Consider the following 19,794-nt stretch of genomic DNA (forward strand, 5'->3'; position numbering starts at 1 on the left):
AGAATAATTCTTTCAGTAGACAGAACTGCATGATGGTACGTGTATTGTGAACATTCAGTTCTTAATGAAATTGAGAACTGAATGTTCGCAATAAACCTGAAATTTTATTTCCATACAACTGATTTTGCTAATCTTGTTTTGCTGCATATAAAGGTAGTTAGCACACAGTGTAAACAGTTATACTAAAACTGTAAAAAAATCTTATTTCATCCCTCATATAAAATGATTTTTCATTAATTCTTATGTTAAAATGTCTATTTAGAGAGAAAACTTATACAGTACCTTAGTAATATTCATTAATAGAGTTGAACAAATTCATATCTAGGACAGGAGCTACGTGCCATTCATATTCGTGAATGCCACTATTTTTTTAGAAGTAAAACGAAAAAGGAAACAATATAAATATCATCACAAATTTAAAATTAAGTATATTTACTTACACTTGCTAACAGAAGCTGCATTTCAACTTCTGCTAATCTCCTTCCAACACAAGCTCGTTTCCCTAAGCCAAATGGCAGACATGAGTGAATGTTTTTTGGAGTTTTGTCACTTTTCAGCCACCTCTCAGGTATAAATTGGTCTGGATAATCATGCAGTTTGGAATTTCTACCGGCTGTATATATTGACATGAACAAAAATGTCTGAGGGAAGGAAAATAAATGAATCAGTGAATAACTATAAATGTACACACTCTATTAACTAAACTTTCTTGAAGAATATAATGTATTTATTTATGATTACAGATTCTATATGCTGAACTATATATAACCAGTTTCTCCTATTAAATGATTGTAATCCCTACAGTCAGCTATTTACTGAATAAAAAAATGAAAATGTTTAGTTTTTGTCAGGAATGATATCATCCCAGAAAGATGCAATGCTGTTCTTATTCATGAGTATTGAAATTGAAATCAGGATATTAGAGCTGGAAAAGGAATTAGAAAATGTGAATTGGAATATCATCGGTCTGGCTGAAACAAGAAGAAATGAATCACTTATAAGTTTATCAAGTGGAAATCTGCTGTACACCAATGGAAACAGTGAAAAGAGTGAAGTGGAGTTAGCTTTCTGGTCCATAAAGATATAAAAAACGTTTTGGAATTCAAAAGTACATCACCAAGGGTGTCAAGACTAATACTCAAGATTTCTAAGAGGTACAGGCTAAAGGTTATAATGATTCATGCACCAACATCGAGTCACAATGATGAAGAGGTTGAAGAAATGTACACTGTCATTATAGGGGACTTCGATGCTAAGGTTGGAAAGAGACAAAACAGTACAGAATGGGGAACTATAGTAAATTTTGGAATTGGTGAAAGAAATGAAAGGTGAAAGACTTGTGGAATTTACAGAATCTCGAGGAATGTTAGTAATGAACACTCTTTTCAAGAAAAGGGTGAACAGAAAGTGGACATGGAAGAGCCCAAATGGATTAACAGCTAACGAAATTGACTTCATCCTTACTAACAGAAGATATATCATGAATGATGTTACTGTCCTGAACAATGTAAATGTTGGAAGTGATCACAGAATGGTAAGATGCACACTTGATATAGATGAGGTAGAACGTGCATTGAAGAAAATGAAGAATCAGAAAGCCCCGGGGGAAGATGAAGTTACTGTAGAGTTGTTAAAATTGGGAGGAAGAGACATGACACAAAAACTGGCAAGCCTCTTCACAAAATGCATTAGAAAAGGTGTGACGCCTGAGGAGTGGAATAATGCAATCATAGTTGTGCTGCATAAGAAAGGAAATAAATCAGCAATTGGAAATTATAGACCAATTAGCTTGTTATCCCACATCTACAAGTTGTTCACAAGGGTCATTACTAACAGATTAGAAAGAATATTTGATGAGAATCAACTGAAAGCAAGCTGGCTTTAGGACAGGATTCTCAACTATGGATCACCTTCACTTAATATCACAGATAATGGAGAAAGAAAATGAATATAAAACACCATTATGCCTGGCAATTGTGGATTATGAAAAGGCATTTGACTCCATACAGCATAAGGCAATGTTTCGGGCACTGGAAAGACAAGGCATAGATACCCCATATATTATGATTTTGAAGAAAATATATGAGAATGCTACCTCCTTTAATAGACTAGACAAAGGGAGTAGCAAATTTAAAATTGAGAAAGGAGTTCGACAAGGGATACAATATCTCTGAAGTTGTTTACTGCTGTCCTTGAGGAAGCTTTCAGAAGGTTAGACTGGTTGCAGAAAGGAGTCAATGTGAATGGAGAGTACCTAAACCATTTACGATTTGCAGATGACATTGTGGTCATAAGCGACGATCCCAAAGAATTAGAGGAAAATCTTAATCAGTTATGCACAGTTAGTAAGGATTTTGGACTAAAGATGAATATGGCTAAAACAAAAGTAATGATGAACAAGTATGCCACAGAAAGGGATATAATGATCGAAGGAGCAGTAATTGAAAAGGTGGAGTCATATACTTATCTGAGACAAGTCATTAGTTGTAATAATGATAAATGGCTGGAAGTCAAGAGAAGAATAAATTTTGGATGGATAGCATTCAGGAAATATAGTCACATACTGAGGAGCAATATCCCAATTTGTCTGAAACGTAAAATAATGAACCAATGTATACTACCCGCCATGACTTATGAAAGTGAAACCTGGGCACTCACCAAAAGAATGGAAGAGAAGCTGAGAACTACACAGCGAAGAATGGAAGAGAAGCTGAGAACTACACAGCGAAGAATGGAACGAATTATATTGGGAATCAAATTAGATGAGAAGAGAAACACATGGATTAGGCAGCAAACTCAAGTAAAGGACATTCTTATCAAAACTAAAGAACTAAAATGGTCTTAGGCAGGACTCGAAGACATGATGACAGATGGACTAAGAAAATAACAGAATGGTACCCAAGAGGAGCTAGAAGGAAACCTGGAAGACAACGATGGAGATGGACAGATGAAATTCATGAGTTTGTGGGTAGAACTTTCCAGTTCCTTGTGTTTTGTGCAATGGCCATCCATTGCACAAAACAGAAGGAACTGGAAAGTTGCTGGAGAGGCCTTCATCCTGCAGTGGATTGAAAATGGCTGATAATGATGATGATGATGATGATGATTTAAATCTAATTCTTATTGAAAACTAATAATTTGCCTCCTAAACTATATTTCTTTTCATAAGTTGGTGTCCAGAGACAGTGCAGGAGATTCAGCACAATTTTGATTAGCATATTCAAAATTCATTTAATCTCTCTCTCTCTCTCTCTCTCTCTCTCTCTCTCTCTCTCTCTCTTTCTTGAGCATGCCAGAACACATCATATATATCAGTTACACTGTTTTGACTTGTCAAAAATTTAGCAAAATTGTTTATTGTTACTTTAGGGCTAGCTGTGGTCCTGAGGTAACACATATGGATGTTAACTTTTGAGCTTCTAGATCAAGCCATTATGCTGCCACAAAAATTGCAATATCCATTGTTAACTATTGTAGTAGTATGGGCACAGTAAAACCATTACAGTGAAATTGTAAACTTGTCTGGTTTCTGCCATTCATAGTAATTGTAAATTTAACTCTAATAATCTATTTCTTTTTTAGTTTACTGCTGATGTAAACAATCGGGAGTTACTCTTGCTTGTCAGAATACACACCTCGTACACTGGAATAACCATTGATCACGTGGTTGCCTTAGCTAGTTCACCACCTAAGGTGAGTAACTCCCATTGTTTACATCAGAAATAAACAGGCTATAATAAAACGATTGCCGTATTTTGTTCATATTCTCACGCAGATAAAAATGAATTGTTACAGTTTGAACAGATCTTTAATACCTTGTTCAAAGTAGGAGCATGCTTTCTCCTGAGAGGTTCATACTGTGGTTACAAATTTGTTATCACATTCGAGAAGAAGAAAAAAAAAGTAGAAATAAGGGCTTATTTTTACATTTGTTTGTGGAAGGAAAAAGACTTCTAATGAAGTTCTTGTGTTTTCTCTCCAGATATTTCTTCTGCATAACAAGTACCATCATAGAACAATTATAGATAGAAAACAAAATATCCAAAAATATATAAATTAGTCTATAATCAAGTTGCAAAAGAGGTTAGGCAAACTAAGGCAGATTATGAGAAGTCTCTGGCAAAGAAAAACAGCAGACTTCTATGCTTATATTAACAGTAGAAGGAAGGTGTTGAATCACATTGGGCCACTTGAACTATAGGTTCTGTTGAAGGTGCTCAGGATGTGGACAAACTGAATGAGTATTTTGCATCTACAGTCACACATGAGGAATTCTTTAGGGAAGAGATGCCAGAAATTTATCAAACTCCTCTCAAGGAACTAAATGATTTTGTGATAATTGAAAAGAAAGTGGAGGAGAAATTGTTGAAGATGAACTTAATAGAGGCACCTGGGGTGGATGGAATCTATTCAATTATATTAAGAAAAGCTGCAACAGAGGTAAGCAAACCCTTAGCCATAATTACGAGGGAATTCTTGGATTCGGGGGGATGTTCCTATGAACTACAGATGTGCGAATATATCCCAATTCATAAAGAGCGATTAAAAGGCAACATGGCTAAGGTAAAGAAAACCAACACGAGAATGACAAGAAATGTCGGATAACTTATGCGGAAAATTAGTTTCCTGACACTGGACTCTAGCACTGCTCGCTTGGTAAACAGGACGGTAGGTGTTATTGGTCTGTATCTGAAATCGAGAAGAATATTGATTGACAAGTAGGCGTGGCAAACGATGAAATGATTGGTGGTGGGTGCGACATACAACAAGCTACTGTGTAATCATTGGTTGGCATTATAATGCGTATTTATGAGTAAAGAACGGTGCATAATAGTTTTGTGATGAACAGCAAACAGGTAATAGTAACAATGAATCTTTTAAAAATGGAAGAAATTTGTAAAGAAAATAAAACATTGGTTGATTTTTTGATGAAAACTAAATTAATAAAAGTTTTGTTCTGTTCATTTTTATGTTCTTCATTATGTTTTTTTCTCATTATTATAAGCAGGTTTTTGGAGTTCATGAGTGTTTTTACTATACTGTTGATTTTTGTTTGGTTATGAAAAAAGGAAAAGGTTTCTTTATTTTTCATTATATTTCATAACCTGGCCTTAAATGGTAGGTTAGGAAATAATAGGAAAAGAAAGAAAGATTCTTTATATATATATATATATATATATATATATATATATATATATATATATATATATATATATATATAGTGAATAGCTATTGAGGTGTTGATTGATGTGATGATATGTGTGTATCCGCACAAGTGTCTTTAAAAATAAAAGTACAGTAATAAAAAATTAATATTTTGTTAAACAATTTATGTGTTAATCCGCCCATGATTCTAAAGAAAAAAGGTTAGGTTACCCCTCCATTTTGGGAGGGGTTCAAGCTCCCATGGGATTCCAGTGGAGGTAACTTGACCTTTTTTCACCATTATGGAAAGTGTTCATTTTGGCAAGTTACCATTAGTGCTTCTGAGTGCTACTAAAATGATACTGTGTTCGCACACTAATCAGCACATCATTTGCCACGCCTACTTGTCAATCAATATATCCTTCTCGACTTTGCTCTAGACCGTAAACACCTACCGTTTGTTTACCGAGCGAGCAGTGCTAGAGTGCCATATCAGGAAACTAATTTTCCACATAAGTTATCCGATGTTTCTCGTCGTTTCGTGTACTAATGTTATTAGTGGAGTTTCCCACGGTTCAGTGCTGGGCCCATTGCTATTTGCAATATTTATCAATGATATTGATGAAGGTATTATCAGGCTTACTGTCCAAGTTTGCAGATGATTTATAATTTTAACAATGATTACAATCATGTTTTCCTGTGTTTTACAAACTTTTTGAAAGTCAAAAGAAATTTTGTTATTTATCACTAAAGGTTACACTACTGAATTGGTGTCTTGTGATGAAAGTGGTTAAATAGTTTTTCTTAGTAAATAAACATTGAAAAATTGAAATTAAAAACATTCAGTATTTCTTAGTGTATTCTTTATATCTAGAAACACTGAAAATAATTTTGATAAAATAGTTTGCAGTAAGCTTGCATGCTTGAAACTGATAAGAAATAAATTTTGAACACAGCAGTCATTACAGCTTAATTTCATTCACAGAATTTAATATAAAAAGTAAGTTACAGTAAAGAAGTTACATTAGAACAGTAATACGTACATACATATATATACCTGCCAACTTTTACAAATTTTTTATGAGATTCACAAAAAACTATTTACAATTTTACAAAAAAGTTCCTTTATATACAGTCAAACTTGGTTATAACAAGCACAGAAATAATGAGATCATGGCTGTAACGAGCAAAAAGCCATAATGATTTTAATTTACGCGTATTCCCATACAATCGCTCACTGTTATAACGAGTGTACTGCACGGATATACCGAACAAATTTTGGTAACTATGCGAACATTCTTAATTGCTCGGTTAGTTAAAAAACCCAATTCTTGGTATAGATGAAAATGAAAAGGGCAACTTAGCTTTATGACCACCTGCCTCAGATTAGTGGCCAGTTTATGACCTTGCCCTTCCAGGGACGGGGCCTATACAATAGTGCATTAGCTTTCCGCTTGTCACATTACCCTATTTACAGATTGTTTTGTATTTGCTGAACCATAAAATTATTTTGGGACTTCTAAGAATTTTGGAAATGGGATTCTAAGAAATTTGTACTCATTTCAGGACTTCAAAGAAAGTTGTATGCATTTCGGGACTTCCAAAGAACTTTGCATGCAGATCACTTCATCATTTTGAAGTAAAATCAGTTAGAAATGAACCCTTCCTTCGGAAACTGTCTACTAACAAAAGAGAGTGTCTCTTGATTCGTGAAACAGTCGAAATTAATCACGAGTTAGAACGTGGTGCAGAAATGTTGAAGTGTGTAAAAAGTTTTCTTTGTCCTCTTCAAGTGTATCGACATTGTGGAAGAATAAACGTATCGAAACTGGAAAAGAACATAACTGAAAAAAAAAAAAAAAAGGAAAGTGCAAGATTACAAGTGTTGATGAAGCATTGCTTCAATGGTTCATCACCCAAAAGAGTGCTGGATTTTCAATAGACGGTCCGATCTTGAAGGTTCAAGCGGAAAAATTTGCTAAACAATTTGGACACGACGATTTTGTGTGTAACAATGGTTGGCTGGATCGATTTAAAAACCGACATAACATCGTTTATGCAAAAATTAGTGAAGAATCTTGATCTGCAGATCCAGTAATGGCAAATGAATGGATTGACCGTGTTTTGGCAAAAATCAGGAGATTTCAGTGACGAAGACATCTACAATGCCAATGAAACAGGACCTTTTTATAATTTGACACCTGACAATACATTTAAATTCAAAGGGGAAAAATGTGTTGGTGGAAAAAAATCAAAGGCTCACTTGATGGTGCTCGTATATGCAAATATGACAGGAACTGATTTAAAAAAAAACTGTTTGTTATCGGAAAATTGTTAAAACCTCGGTGTTTCAAAAACTTAGTAAACTTCCTGTGGGTTACACTGCAAACAAGAAAGCTTGGATGACTTTGGATATTTTTCGGCAATACGTAAATGATTGGAATAAGAGGCTATTCAAAAAGAAGAAAAATATTTCATTGTTAGTTGATAACTGTCCTGCACATCCCCAGATTCAAAATTTGTCCAACAAAGCTAGTGTTTCTGCCTCCCAATGCGACATTAATTTTACAACCAATGTACATAGGTGTAATCAAGAGTTTGAAAGTTTTTTATAAAAGATTTCTAGTTCTACATTTGATCAGTCAAAGAGAACAGAAACTTACCGAGTCTGTAGTGATATTGGGTGCTATAAATTTATTGAATGGTACGTGGAACAACGTTACTTCTACGACCATATCAAATTGCTTCAAGAAATCGAAATTAAATTCAAATGAAATTTCAATTGTGGATGAAGAAGATAGAAAAACAACTTACCATTATTAACCCCAGGGGCTCACATCTGGTGAGTATGGGTTTGGCACACCCAGGTCCTGAGCTGGATATCATCATTCTTCTCTTTCTTGGTGATTCTCTCTCTCTTTCAGGGTAATTCAGAATTTTTTTTTTTTTTTTTTTTGCCTGGTGTAGTATAAGCCTCAGGCTTCCTTGCGCCATAAAGCTAATAATAATAATTATCCGAATGGTTGCTACGTAACAATGTTGTAGGATTTAATACAGATAACATCGATGAATTTGTACAAGTCTGACAGCTTATTAACTAGTGGTCTTCCTACAGAGAGTGACATTGTAGATGCTGTGTTCAACAAAGACGATAACAACGATGGTAAAGATGATGATTGTGTTGATGATATGATGACAATTGAAAGTGAATCAGAATCTGCCGACAAGCTCAAGGTGTGCACATTAGTCAATTTTTTTGAAGGAACTGAAGAAGTAATGAGACTTTTAACACATTGAGTGTTTTAAGGGGAAACTTAAATATCAAAGTGAAATCATTAAAACAAACATCAGTTTAAGATTCATAAATAAAACTAATTGAAATCGTGTTTATTATTAAATAGTATTGCTTTTAATTACAGAGAAATAAAAATGCATTTTGTATTAAGTATATGGTTTTAAAATTACAGACAAATTGTGTTTAATATTAAGTATATTGTAGTTTATACAAGCATATTAATACAAATCATATGTAGTTATATACTTATATTATTTTTTTCTCTCTAATATTTCTTTTGTTTTTTGAATCTATCTTTTTATAAAGTTATTGAGAATTCAAAAAAAAATAGGAGGTAGATTTAACACTGATATAAAGTGTTCGTTTTTTAATGGCCCCAGGGATTTGATATAGTGAGTAACGGTTATAACGAGGAAATTTTGTCAGTCCCTTGATGCTCGTTATAACCAAGTTTGACTGTATATATATATATATATATATATATATATATAAAGCATTGAGTTTGTATTGTTTTTCAAATACATATTGCTGTTATGTTTGCCCAATACAGGCCGACCAAATACTGAAGCACTAATGATCAGTGTAATTATATTAGCAATTAATACTCGGTAAAATAAAAGTATAGGTTACTGTCACTTATTGATCTCTCTCTTAATGTATTTTTTAATGGAAAAGAGTTTTGAAGGAGACTTAAAGGGTTATAAAAATGTTAATTTAATGATGGGTATGAAAAATTGTATACAACTTCACTTTGCAGAAAAGTGAAGCTGTGGTTTTAGTTGAAGTGGTCCTTCCTTTCTAGCTCTGCAATTAAATAGTTTCTCTGGGTATGCAAGGAAAGTATTCTAATTTCTTTCATGTTTTTACTTGAGGTTCATTTTCAGTTCTTGTCAAAATGAATCAAATTCCAATCACTTTTGTCAAATAAAATGTTATAATGCATTTTATTTTTAAAATGAAGAAAACTAGGTCTTCATCATGAATTGGTGTTCAATGCAGATTTCTTAAAGAAAGTGAAGATAGCTACTTTGTGTTTCATATCAAGTCAGTCAGTGAAGAAATACATCTCATATTTTGTATATGTTTTTACAGGTATGAATATTTATATTGGAGAAGTTTTTATAAAATATCTACCTTTTAGTCTGTGCATCATGGAACCAGGATGCAGTGCATGCAAATTCTGTAATGTAATAAAAACTGTATCCTACAATCCTAGAACTTAAAAGAAAAAAAAAAAAAAAAAAAGGTAAACTGCAGCCATTATCAATCCACTGGGGGATGGAAGCCTCCTTAATGATTCATGTTGAGGGAAATGGACCATAATCTGCCGCACTAGTCCACTGCAGGTTGGCAGTATTTAGCAGTCAGGGGCTTGAACCCTGGTCTACTCAAAGAGCGTGTGCTATTGCACTCCCGCTCCTGGCCACTTGGCTACAGAGGCCGTATCCTAGAACTTATGGTTGCTTAAATGAAATCTATGAATGTTTTGTCTCATTTTTTGCTGTGATTTTGCAGTAGTATTAATTAATAATTTTTGGCTTTTTTGTATGTTTTCATGTGTTCACTACACTTCCTTTTTTGTATGGAAGTTCCTGGTAACCAGTATTGTTCAATTGAACAAAACACTTTTAGAGCACACATTTTAAGCAAATAACTTTAAAGAATTCGTAATATACTTAATTTCATTATGACATGCAATTGTTGTATTGCACTGCATGACACTGTATTATTATAATTATTATTATTCATATGGAAGAAACAATAGCATTCTGGCAAGAAGATGGATCTCTGTTAAAAGTGGTTCTTATTTCAATTTCTAAAAGTTGGCAGTTATGTATGCATTGAGAAAATTCTGAAGTTCAAGTCCTTTACTAAAATGACACATCAAAAATGCCAAATTACAGAGAATTTGAAAGCATTTTATATCATGTTTAAAGCATTTTTAAAAAAAGCAATTCTTAGCTTTTTATGTATACTGAAGTTATCAGGAACTTTCTATTTAATATAATTAAGTTTCCTTACCCCAGAAGGAACATTATAACCATCAACTTCCACATCTTTATCAAGTATCTTTGTCAGGAAAGGAGCAACAGGATACAATCTACAGAGAAAGAGAGCGAAAACAGGAAAGGAAGAAAGATGATAAAAAAAATTGCAAATTATAACAAGAATTTAATTGGAGTGAAGATTAGGATTTCTAGTGCACTGGCTCTTACACAGAAATATATACATTACTTTGAATATTTTGTAACAAACAAAACTGTTGATTTTTTTCCCATAATAACCAGACATAATTACTGCATAACCAGGTGATTTTTATAAACATCCTCTGTTATTAAAAGATTAAAAAATTTATTAAAAGATTTATGAACATCCTCTGTTATTAAAAGATTAAAAAGCATTTTGCATTATTTTAGTACTTTGATTAATGATATACTATAGAGTAGATGTTTGTGAATCAGTCTAAATCTCTTAATCATGGCTTTAATTGACATGTTTTCTTTGTGGGTGATATCCATAAATGAACATCATGTTATAAACCCTGTACAGGTTCTTGCTCACGCCCATAGTCAATGAGAAGGGTTAGGTTACAAATTTTCCTTTCTCAATCACTGACATATGCTAAGAGCCATTGCTCATCCAGTGTCTAGCATTCCCACAGCCTATTGTTTTTCCAGCATCCCTTTGCACACACTCCATTACTCCCTGCTTAATCTTAATGTCGAAAAGCCTATTCCATAGTTTCCCTTATGTTTCTCCTCTTATTTCTGTTTAAAGTGACTTGTTAAATATCTTCAAAAAGTTTTCTTTTATATTTCCTTTTCAGTCTCTTTCCCATCCTATTACAGCTAAATTGCATATCACTATGTGCCTGGATGCACCCCACTGGATGCTCTGCCAGTTTAGATTCTATGGTTCCCTTTAACTGTGTATAGATGAAATCAACAAACACGACTAAAGGGAATGTAAAATAAATTAAATCATCATAGAACATGCTGGTGTGTATCCAGGAATATAATATAGGAACTTTGTTATAATAAGAGGTGGAAGAGAAAATAAAGCATGAAAGAAAACATCAAGAAATTTAATGAGATTGATTTAAATAGAAATAAGGGAAGAAACCTAGAGGAACTGTGGAATTGGCTTTTCAACTGTAAGATTAAGTAGGGAGTAATGTTGTGTGAGGGAGAGACATTGGAGAACAATAGGCTGTGAGAATTATAGAATGCTAGACACTAGAATAGAGATGACTCTTAAAACATGTCAGCAGTTATAGAAAGGAAAATTCGTACCCTTTGTTTTTACTCACTGTGTATGTGAACAAGAACCTGGTATAGTTTGTAAGGTGATGCATATTTATTAAAATATTTGTCATGATTACTTGGCTCTAATAGATAGGTACAAATGACATCTTAAGTACCATTGTCTAACTATAGAAAAACTATAATCATGAAGCTTTCTTCAGCATATTTCTGGGTGCTTCAGGATGTGAAATTGAAATTTTATTGAAAGTAAATCGAAATCATGACTCAAACCAGAGCAGCAAAGCAAAAGGCTCAATGGGAATGGGAATGAACAGCTAATGGGAATGCTGTGGCTCAGGGGAGAACTGAGGGGGGCAGCTGCCCTCTGAATCACAGCCTTTTAAGATGCACTATTTGCTTGATGTTTGCGGAGCAGTCAGGTATGGGGCATGATACTGCCATGGGGGATGTCTTTGTATGTGCGCGATGCAAGGAGTGTAAGGAAATCAGGTGACAACTCAGCGTTGTTATGGGCCTATATGAGAGCTTGAAGGACAGGGTGGATGCCCTCGAAGGATTACAAGTGAGGGGCCCATCAAGCTCTCAGCTGCCCACACCAATGCCAGAGCTTGCACTTGGTCATCGCGCAACACAGCGGCAACCCCCAAGGCAGAATGCACTGGTCCCAAAGGAACTAGTAGTTGTTGGTGACTCTATCGTCAGGGAAATGGGAAACATGCTTTGTAAAAAGGATAGGTGGAACAGGACCAGGGTATGTCTGCCAGGGGCAAAGGTTGATGACGTTGTAGAGCGGATATCATCTTTTAAGGGCACAAAAGGTGATATAGTTGTACACGTTGGCACTAATGATATTAAGAGTAGGAGACCGGTGGAATTACTTAACAAGTACAGGTCACTGATGAAAAAAAGCCGAGAATTAGGGTTGAATTTGAAAGTGTCTGCAATTCTGATCAGACACGATAGGAGGTAGTATATGATGAGAGCCCTGTCGATCAATTCGGCCCTGGAAAGATTGTGCAGGGCTCAAGGGGTAGAATTTTTTTCAGCCTGGTCTGTACTTGTTAAAAGGAGAGACTGCTTCTACAGGGATGGGATACACTTAAATATAAAGGGTGCAAGAATGTTTGCTGATGCTATTGAGGCAGTGTTAGGTGGGTCGGAAAACTGCTAGATTGTGGGGATACAAGGTCTAATAGATTAACAGTAGCCACTGGCAGAGGAGAAAGTGATTCTTGCACTGCTTCTATTGGAATGAGCAGCAGCCTGGAAAATAAGATGCAGGATATTACAGAGACTGCTGGGAATTATGGGGGTACAAGTAAACATATGGGTTGGGTTAGGGTGGCTAAGAGGAAGAGCAGGTGCATGTATACTTGCGTGTACACCAATGCTAGGAGTTTAGTAAATAAATTTGATGAATTTGAGTTATTGCTCAAAACATCAAAGGCAGATATTGTTGGGATTTCAGAGATGTGGTGTCACACAGATATAAGGAATGCAGAACTGGAATTTGGGGAGTACAATGTCTACTCCCTTCCTATTCTGTCTACAGAAAGGATAGACAGGATAGGAAGGGAGGAGGGGTTATGCTGTTAGTTAAGAAACACATAAAATCCAAGGAAGTGAAGCCAGTCGACATCACTGGACAGTGCAGTGTCGAGTCAGTTTGGTGTGACATAAGCATTGGGAGATCAAAATTGAGAGTAGGAGTGTGCTATAGCCCTAATGACTCTGATGGGTATAATAAGAAACTGTACAGAGAAATAGAGTGGGCCAGTAAATCAGAGAGTCTTATAATGGGGGATTTTAATTTCCCAGATATTGACTGGAATTTGGGGGCTGGTCACTCACACACTAGCAAGGCTTTTGTGGATTTATTGGATGATTGTTTTCTACATCAGCATGTTCGGGAGGCAACTAGAGGGAGTAATACTCTTGATTTGATTATCAGCAGTGATTCTTCATGCATTAAAAATCTACAGATAAATGAACCACTAGGTGGCAGTGATCACAGTGTTCTGAAGTGGGAGTTACTCAAAGAGGTAACTACCATTAGGGGTAAAGGGAAGGGGTATTGCTTTCGTAAAGGCGACTACGATGGACTGAGACAGTATTTAAATTCTGTACAGTGGGATCAACTGATGATGTTACCAACAGCAAATTCAAAACGGGAAGCATTCAAAGAACTTATCTTGCAAGCTACTGGGCTTTGCATACCAACTAAGAAATATTGTTCAAGGTTTAGGCCTAAATGGATGTCAGATGAACTAATGAGGCATATGGCAGAGAAGAAATATGCATGGGATACATACAAATTAACACGTGACACAGAAGCCTATGATAGATACAAGTTGATCTGTAACCAAGTTACAAAGGAGGTTAGGCAGACGAAGGCAGATTACGAGAGATCCTTGGCAAGGGATGCGAAGAAAAACAGCAAAGAGTTCTTTACTTATGTAAACTCTAGAAGGAAGGGGATGAATCAGATTGGTCCACTTGATATCGATGGGTCAACTGTTGATGACCCTGCTCAGGTAGCTAACAAACTAAATGAATATTTTGCATCGACATTCACACATGAGGAGTTATTCAGCGAGGGGAATGCCAGAGGTGTATTCAACTCTAGCAGTAAGCTAGAGAATCTTGCAATAACTGAGAGTAAAGTGGAGGAGAAATTGTTGAAGATAAACACAAGAAAGGCACCTGGGGTGGATGGGATCTATCCAGTTATATTAAAGGAGGCAGCAAAGGAAGTAAGCAAACCCTTAGCCATAATTATGAGAGCTTCCTTGGACTCAGGGGAGCTACCCATGGACTGGAGATGTGCAAATGTGACCCCAATTCACAAGGGAGGATCAAAGGCTGACACAAGTAATTAATAGACCTGTGAGTTTAACTTCTGTTCCCGGAAAATTAATGGAGGCACTGGTTAAAGAAGCACTGCAGGATCATCTAGACAAGACTTCAGTTATAGCTCGGACACAGCATGGTTTTGTTAAGGGGAAGTCTTGCCTGCCCAATTTGATTGGATACTATGATGCAGTCACAAAAGAACTGGATGCAGGGAATAACTTTGATATTATATACTTGGATCTTAGAAAGGCTTTTGATACTGTTGCACATGGAAGACTGCTGCACAAATTGGAACAGTGTGGCATTGTAGGCAAATTGCTGCTATGGATAAAGGAGTGGTTGAGGGGGAGAAGACAGAGAGTGGTAATCAATGGACACTGCTCATCGTGGACTAATGTTATTAGTGGAGTCCCTCAGGGTTCAGTATTGGGTCCTTTATTGTTCTCTGTATTTATAAATGATATTGATGATGGTATATCAAGCTTAATGTCCAAGTTTGCAGATGATACGAAGGTTGGCAGGGTTGTCAAGGACACTACTGACACTATGCTGCTGCAACAGGATCTGGAAAGGTTGAGCAGATGGGCTGAGAGGTGGCAAATGAAGTTTAACATTGACAAATGTAAAGTACTACATATGGGAAACAGCAACCCCAGAGCAACGTATCAACTCTGTGGTACTACACTGACAGTGGTAGAGAATGAAAGGGACCTGGGGGTGGTTGTGCAGGCAGATATGAAGTTCTCTGAGCAGTGCAGACGGGCTGCAAGAGTAGCTCATGGTGTATTGTCAATGATATATAGGAATTTTTCTAGCAGGGGTAAGGAGGTGATTATTTCCTTGTATAAGGCAATGGTCAGGCTACACCTAGAGTACTGTATACAGGCCTGGAGGCCTCATTTCAAGAAGGATGTAGAGCTGCTGGAACGCGTACAGAGAAGAGCAACAAGATTAGTGAATGGAACAAAGGGGTGCTCTTACGAAGAATGGCTTAAGTTTTGCGAATTACAGTGTCTGGAGACTAGGCACCAGTGAGGAGATCTGATAGAGGTGTACAAAGCCTTGAATGGTTTGAGCATGCTCAATGCTGATGGGATTCTTCCTCTTGCTCAGAATAATCACCTGAGAGGGCATAAGTTCAAATTGAGGAAAGACAGATGTAGGATAGATGTGCGGAAATTTGCCTTTAGCCAGTGGGTGGTTGGTTGGTGGAACAGACTTCCATCCCTTGTCGTGGAAGTTGATAGCCTAAATAAGTTTAAGGCTCAGCTGGACAGGTATTTCGAACGAACAGAGGGGTGAAGTGGAAGTGGTTATTTTTTATTTATTTATTTTACTTTATTTTTTTTTTGGCTGATGCTGCATAAGCTTGCTTTCTTGCATCAAATGCCTCTAGTAATGCTAAATGCTAATGCTAATGTGCATGCGATGGAACACATGCCTTGATGATCACCTTGGCATAGTTCAAAAAAGCTTTGTGATAATAATACATATATATTTTTTTACGTGAATAACATCTATACTGGGGATACACTAGGGCGTTCAGGGTGTCACAAAAAGTGAAACGTCTAACCGCTGTTATATCTCCGAAACTAACAGACAAAAGTATAAACAATCTATATTTATTTTGTCGGGTATATAGTGCCATTGACGAATATGCAAGAAAAAATTTGAAATTTTGGTATTTAATATTATTTTTGAAAAAACTAAAAGTTTACATTTTGGTCCTTTCCTGTTGCGCATTAGTTACTTTCACTCTCAATAGCAGTGATGCAACAAGTTGCGTACAATTGAGCAACAAAATTGTTGTGTCACCACAACAACACAACCGCATTGCTCTACAAGGATATATAAATAGATTTAAAATCAGGTTTTTAGTTTCGAGAATTGAACAACTTGTTAAAGTAAGGTTCAGTTACTTTGCATCTGTCGAGCAGTGCAGTTGTGTTATTGGCCTATCCACCCGTAACCTGTTTGAACTGGTTTCAAGCAGTGTGAAGCAGAGTTATCGAGTGTTCAGTGGGATGATGTCATTTGTTTTGAAGACCCTTTGTTCAGTTACTTCGCATATGTCGAGCAGTGTGGTTGTGTTTCATTTAGTTAATAACTTCATGTGAAATGATAAAATACAATTTAAGCTTAATAAAATCAGTTTTATTTTATTCGGTATTTTCATTTCACATTTCCATGAAGCTAACGCCATTTTTTTTTTTTTTTTTTTTTTTTTTTAAGTTCTAAGGTGGTGCTATATCTAAATTGTAGTTTGTATTCAACATGATTTTCACTCGGAGAGGATCTTGCCTTTTCTACAAAATTACAATTTATAATTTAAATATAAATGTTTACTTTGAGACAACTTCCCAGTAATCTTTTATTTACTGTATGCATCATGATTTGAAATGCATACAGTAAACTAACCACCTATATCTAGAACATAGTCATTTTTATAAAGTATTTATAAAACTCCAAGTTGGAGAGCTGAGTTATTATATATCAAAAATCAATTATAAAGTACTCATTAAACTTGTTAATTTGGCTACCATTGAAAATGAAATTTGATTATCAGACTTTTGGCTTATAAAAATACTGAATGAAATCTGGTTTTCATTCTGTTATGAAAATGTGTCAGGTGGGAAAAAAAAAACAAGAATCTCTAAATTCAGTTGCCCTTTTTATTTAAAAAGGATAATTAGCTGGCAGTGATTTTATAATTAATTAAATTATGATTAATTTGAGATAATACATAAGTTATTTAATAGTTGCCAGTAATTCAGTTGTTTATTTTCCTTAGTGGATTGGATACTTAAACTGTGTCATTTCAGAATCAATCATTTTTCAGCCTATTACAGTCTCCTCATTGGTTCTTAAATTGCTACAAAAGGCACTACTACCCTATATACATAATCAGATTCTTCTCTCTCTTTCTCTCTTTCCACAGTATAGTCACTGTAGACTCCATGTCTAATCGATGGAGTTCATAGTGATTCCATATATTAAACATGCTGCCACTTGGCACAAATACACATCAAATGGGTTGTCATTCAGTTGGATGATGAAAATGAAACATGAGTTTTTCATCAGCAGCTCTTGCTAGATATGATACAAAAAAAATTCATAATAGACAAAGTTCCATAAATAACAATTATTTGGTGATCACAAAAAAGCACAATGTGGAGGATACTGTTCATAACCCCCCCCCATCTAGATGAGACAAACCCGGTCTTCTTTTACATTATGTTGGAAACACTAATTGTAGGCTGCAGAAAACACGTTAAGCTTATTTAACACTAATGTGCTCTTATTTTTTGCTATTTTAGATTCCTTTCTAAATGACCAAAATAGCAAAAAATAATGCAAAAGTAATATACCACAAAACTGCAGGATTCTTGCCATTTCACTCTCCATTATCTGATCTAAGTTATAGACACAGTGGAGAACTTAGATACACTAAGATGTTCATTGCACATAAAGCTGGGTTATATCAACAAGCCGAAACTAACTGATCCTTATGAAGCACCATTTGCTGGGTAGCAAGGTACTATTAAATAAGCTTAATATGTTTGATCCAGCTTACAACTGCAATCTTCTCACTTCTGCAAAAAAAAAGACTGGGTTTGTCTAATCCAGATGGGGGTGCTTTAATGGACAGTATCCTCTTTGCTACTCTTTTCTAATAGCCATATTGCCTTAAATATTTCATTTATGGAGTTTGCATTATTTCTTAATTACATTAAACTAGATGTAAATTGTCACAGATCAACAAATGGACATTATCGATAACTTTATGGACAGTAAAAAAAAAAAAGAACTATGCAAAAAATGCAACAGAATTAAGTATGTAAACAATGGCATCATCTCAGTAATGCAGTCTTCCCGCGTGTGATTTAGTTTTATAGAGGTCCATCTTAAGAAACTACTTCCTGGTTGCCAGATTAAAAAAAAAAGAGAGAGAAAAAAAGTGAAAACCCGATTCTTTCAGCCATATCAAAAACAGGTATGTGTGCAAATTTTAATTATCTGCCACTTAGTAAGCTCTTGCAAACAGAATTAATAGAATATAAAAGCAATTCCCCACCATTACCAGTCTTGGAGCATTTGTACATTCAGATGGACAAGTGCAAAGAAAAAAATAATAATAAAGCTAGTCTATAGAAAATAAGTAGAATTATTATTACTTATAACTGAATTCTCTGAATACTCTCAGTGTAACTTCTCTAAATCTGATTAATATTCCACTCCATGCCACAAATACAGTTTTTTTCCAGTGGATATTAAAAGAGTTAAGCTAATCTTTGCTGTTTGCACTGGTTTCATAGGAAGGAGGTACCTCAAATCAGCTACTCTTTCCCTCCCCCAGGGGGGAACCCCCCCAGGTTAAAAGGGTTTATTATCTGGCTGGTTGGTTAGCTCTTTGAACAGTAAACAATATAATGCAAAATACAACCAACCAGTAAGGGGGAAAAAATGTTTCTCCTGAATACCTTTTAAAAATTATACATCAAAAAGACTTCAAGTTTAGAAGAATTCAATCAAAATCAAAGGATGTGGGACTGAGTTGGTAAAAAATTCCAGAACAGTTCAAAGATGTGTATTTATTTATTTTTTTCTTATCCAATTTGTAATTAAATCTCTGCTACATTTAAATACATAGTAATAAATACTATAAATTGATTTATGGTGCCAAAACAAAACATTGAATGCAAAAATTTCCTTTGAAATCAGTTGCTAACAATTTGATGGACAGTCATCTCAATTATGGTTAAATTGTACATTGCTTAACTATTCTCTTAATTTCCAGTCTAGAAACAACTTCTGGTCTTTAATGCTGCTCCATTGACTAAATACTTGAACTGGTCCACAGTAACGTATAAATATTAGTATAATCAATTATGTTATCACTTACTGCTTAAATTTTAAACATCTATTCCACAGAGTTGCTTTTATTGTCCGGTGATAAAAGGAAAAGTATGAAAACAAATCAAAACATAAAGAAGTCTATCATAAAACCTACCTAAGCGATTCCTTTATAATTCCTCTAAGATAAGAGAGCTTTACTAAATGTTTTGCATCTATCTTTTCTCCTGGTAATATTACCTGCTTAATTTCTTTCAGAAGGTCTTCTTGACATTGAGGGTGTTTTGCCATAAGGTACAGCATCCACTGAGTAGCGTGTGTTGTCTGGAAAGATGTAATTGTCCAGCTGTTAATATAAGTATGGTTTGGATAAGTTGAATA

The 19,794-nt window shown here is 35.2% G+C and overlaps 1 protein-coding gene across 1 annotated transcript in view; it reads right to left on the reverse strand.

Annotated features, from left to right (window-relative positions):
* LOC150089011 (cytochrome P450 315a1, mitochondrial-like) overlaps positions 1-19,794 on the reverse strand; it is a 76,215-nt gene that overhangs the window by 13,753 nt on the left and 42,668 nt on the right. Inside the window, exons 5-7 of the mRNA XM_090370377.1 lie at positions 19,571-19,737; positions 10,463-10,541; positions 441-641 (exon numbers count right to left, since the gene is read on the reverse strand). Of these exons, the coding sequence (XP_090226503.1) occupies positions 441-641; positions 10,463-10,541; positions 19,571-19,737 (447 nt within the window). The remainder of the gene's footprint in view (positions 1-440; positions 642-10,462; positions 10,542-19,570; positions 19,738-19,794) is intronic.

The sequence above is a fragment of the Mastigoproctus giganteus genome, chromosome 3, assembly GCF_048544385.1.
Source record: "Mastigoproctus giganteus isolate SK-2022 chromosome 3, ASM4854438v1, whole genome shotgun sequence".
NCBI classification, from domain to species: domain Eukaryota; kingdom Metazoa; phylum Arthropoda; class Arachnida; order Uropygi; family Thelyphonidae; genus Mastigoproctus; species Mastigoproctus giganteus.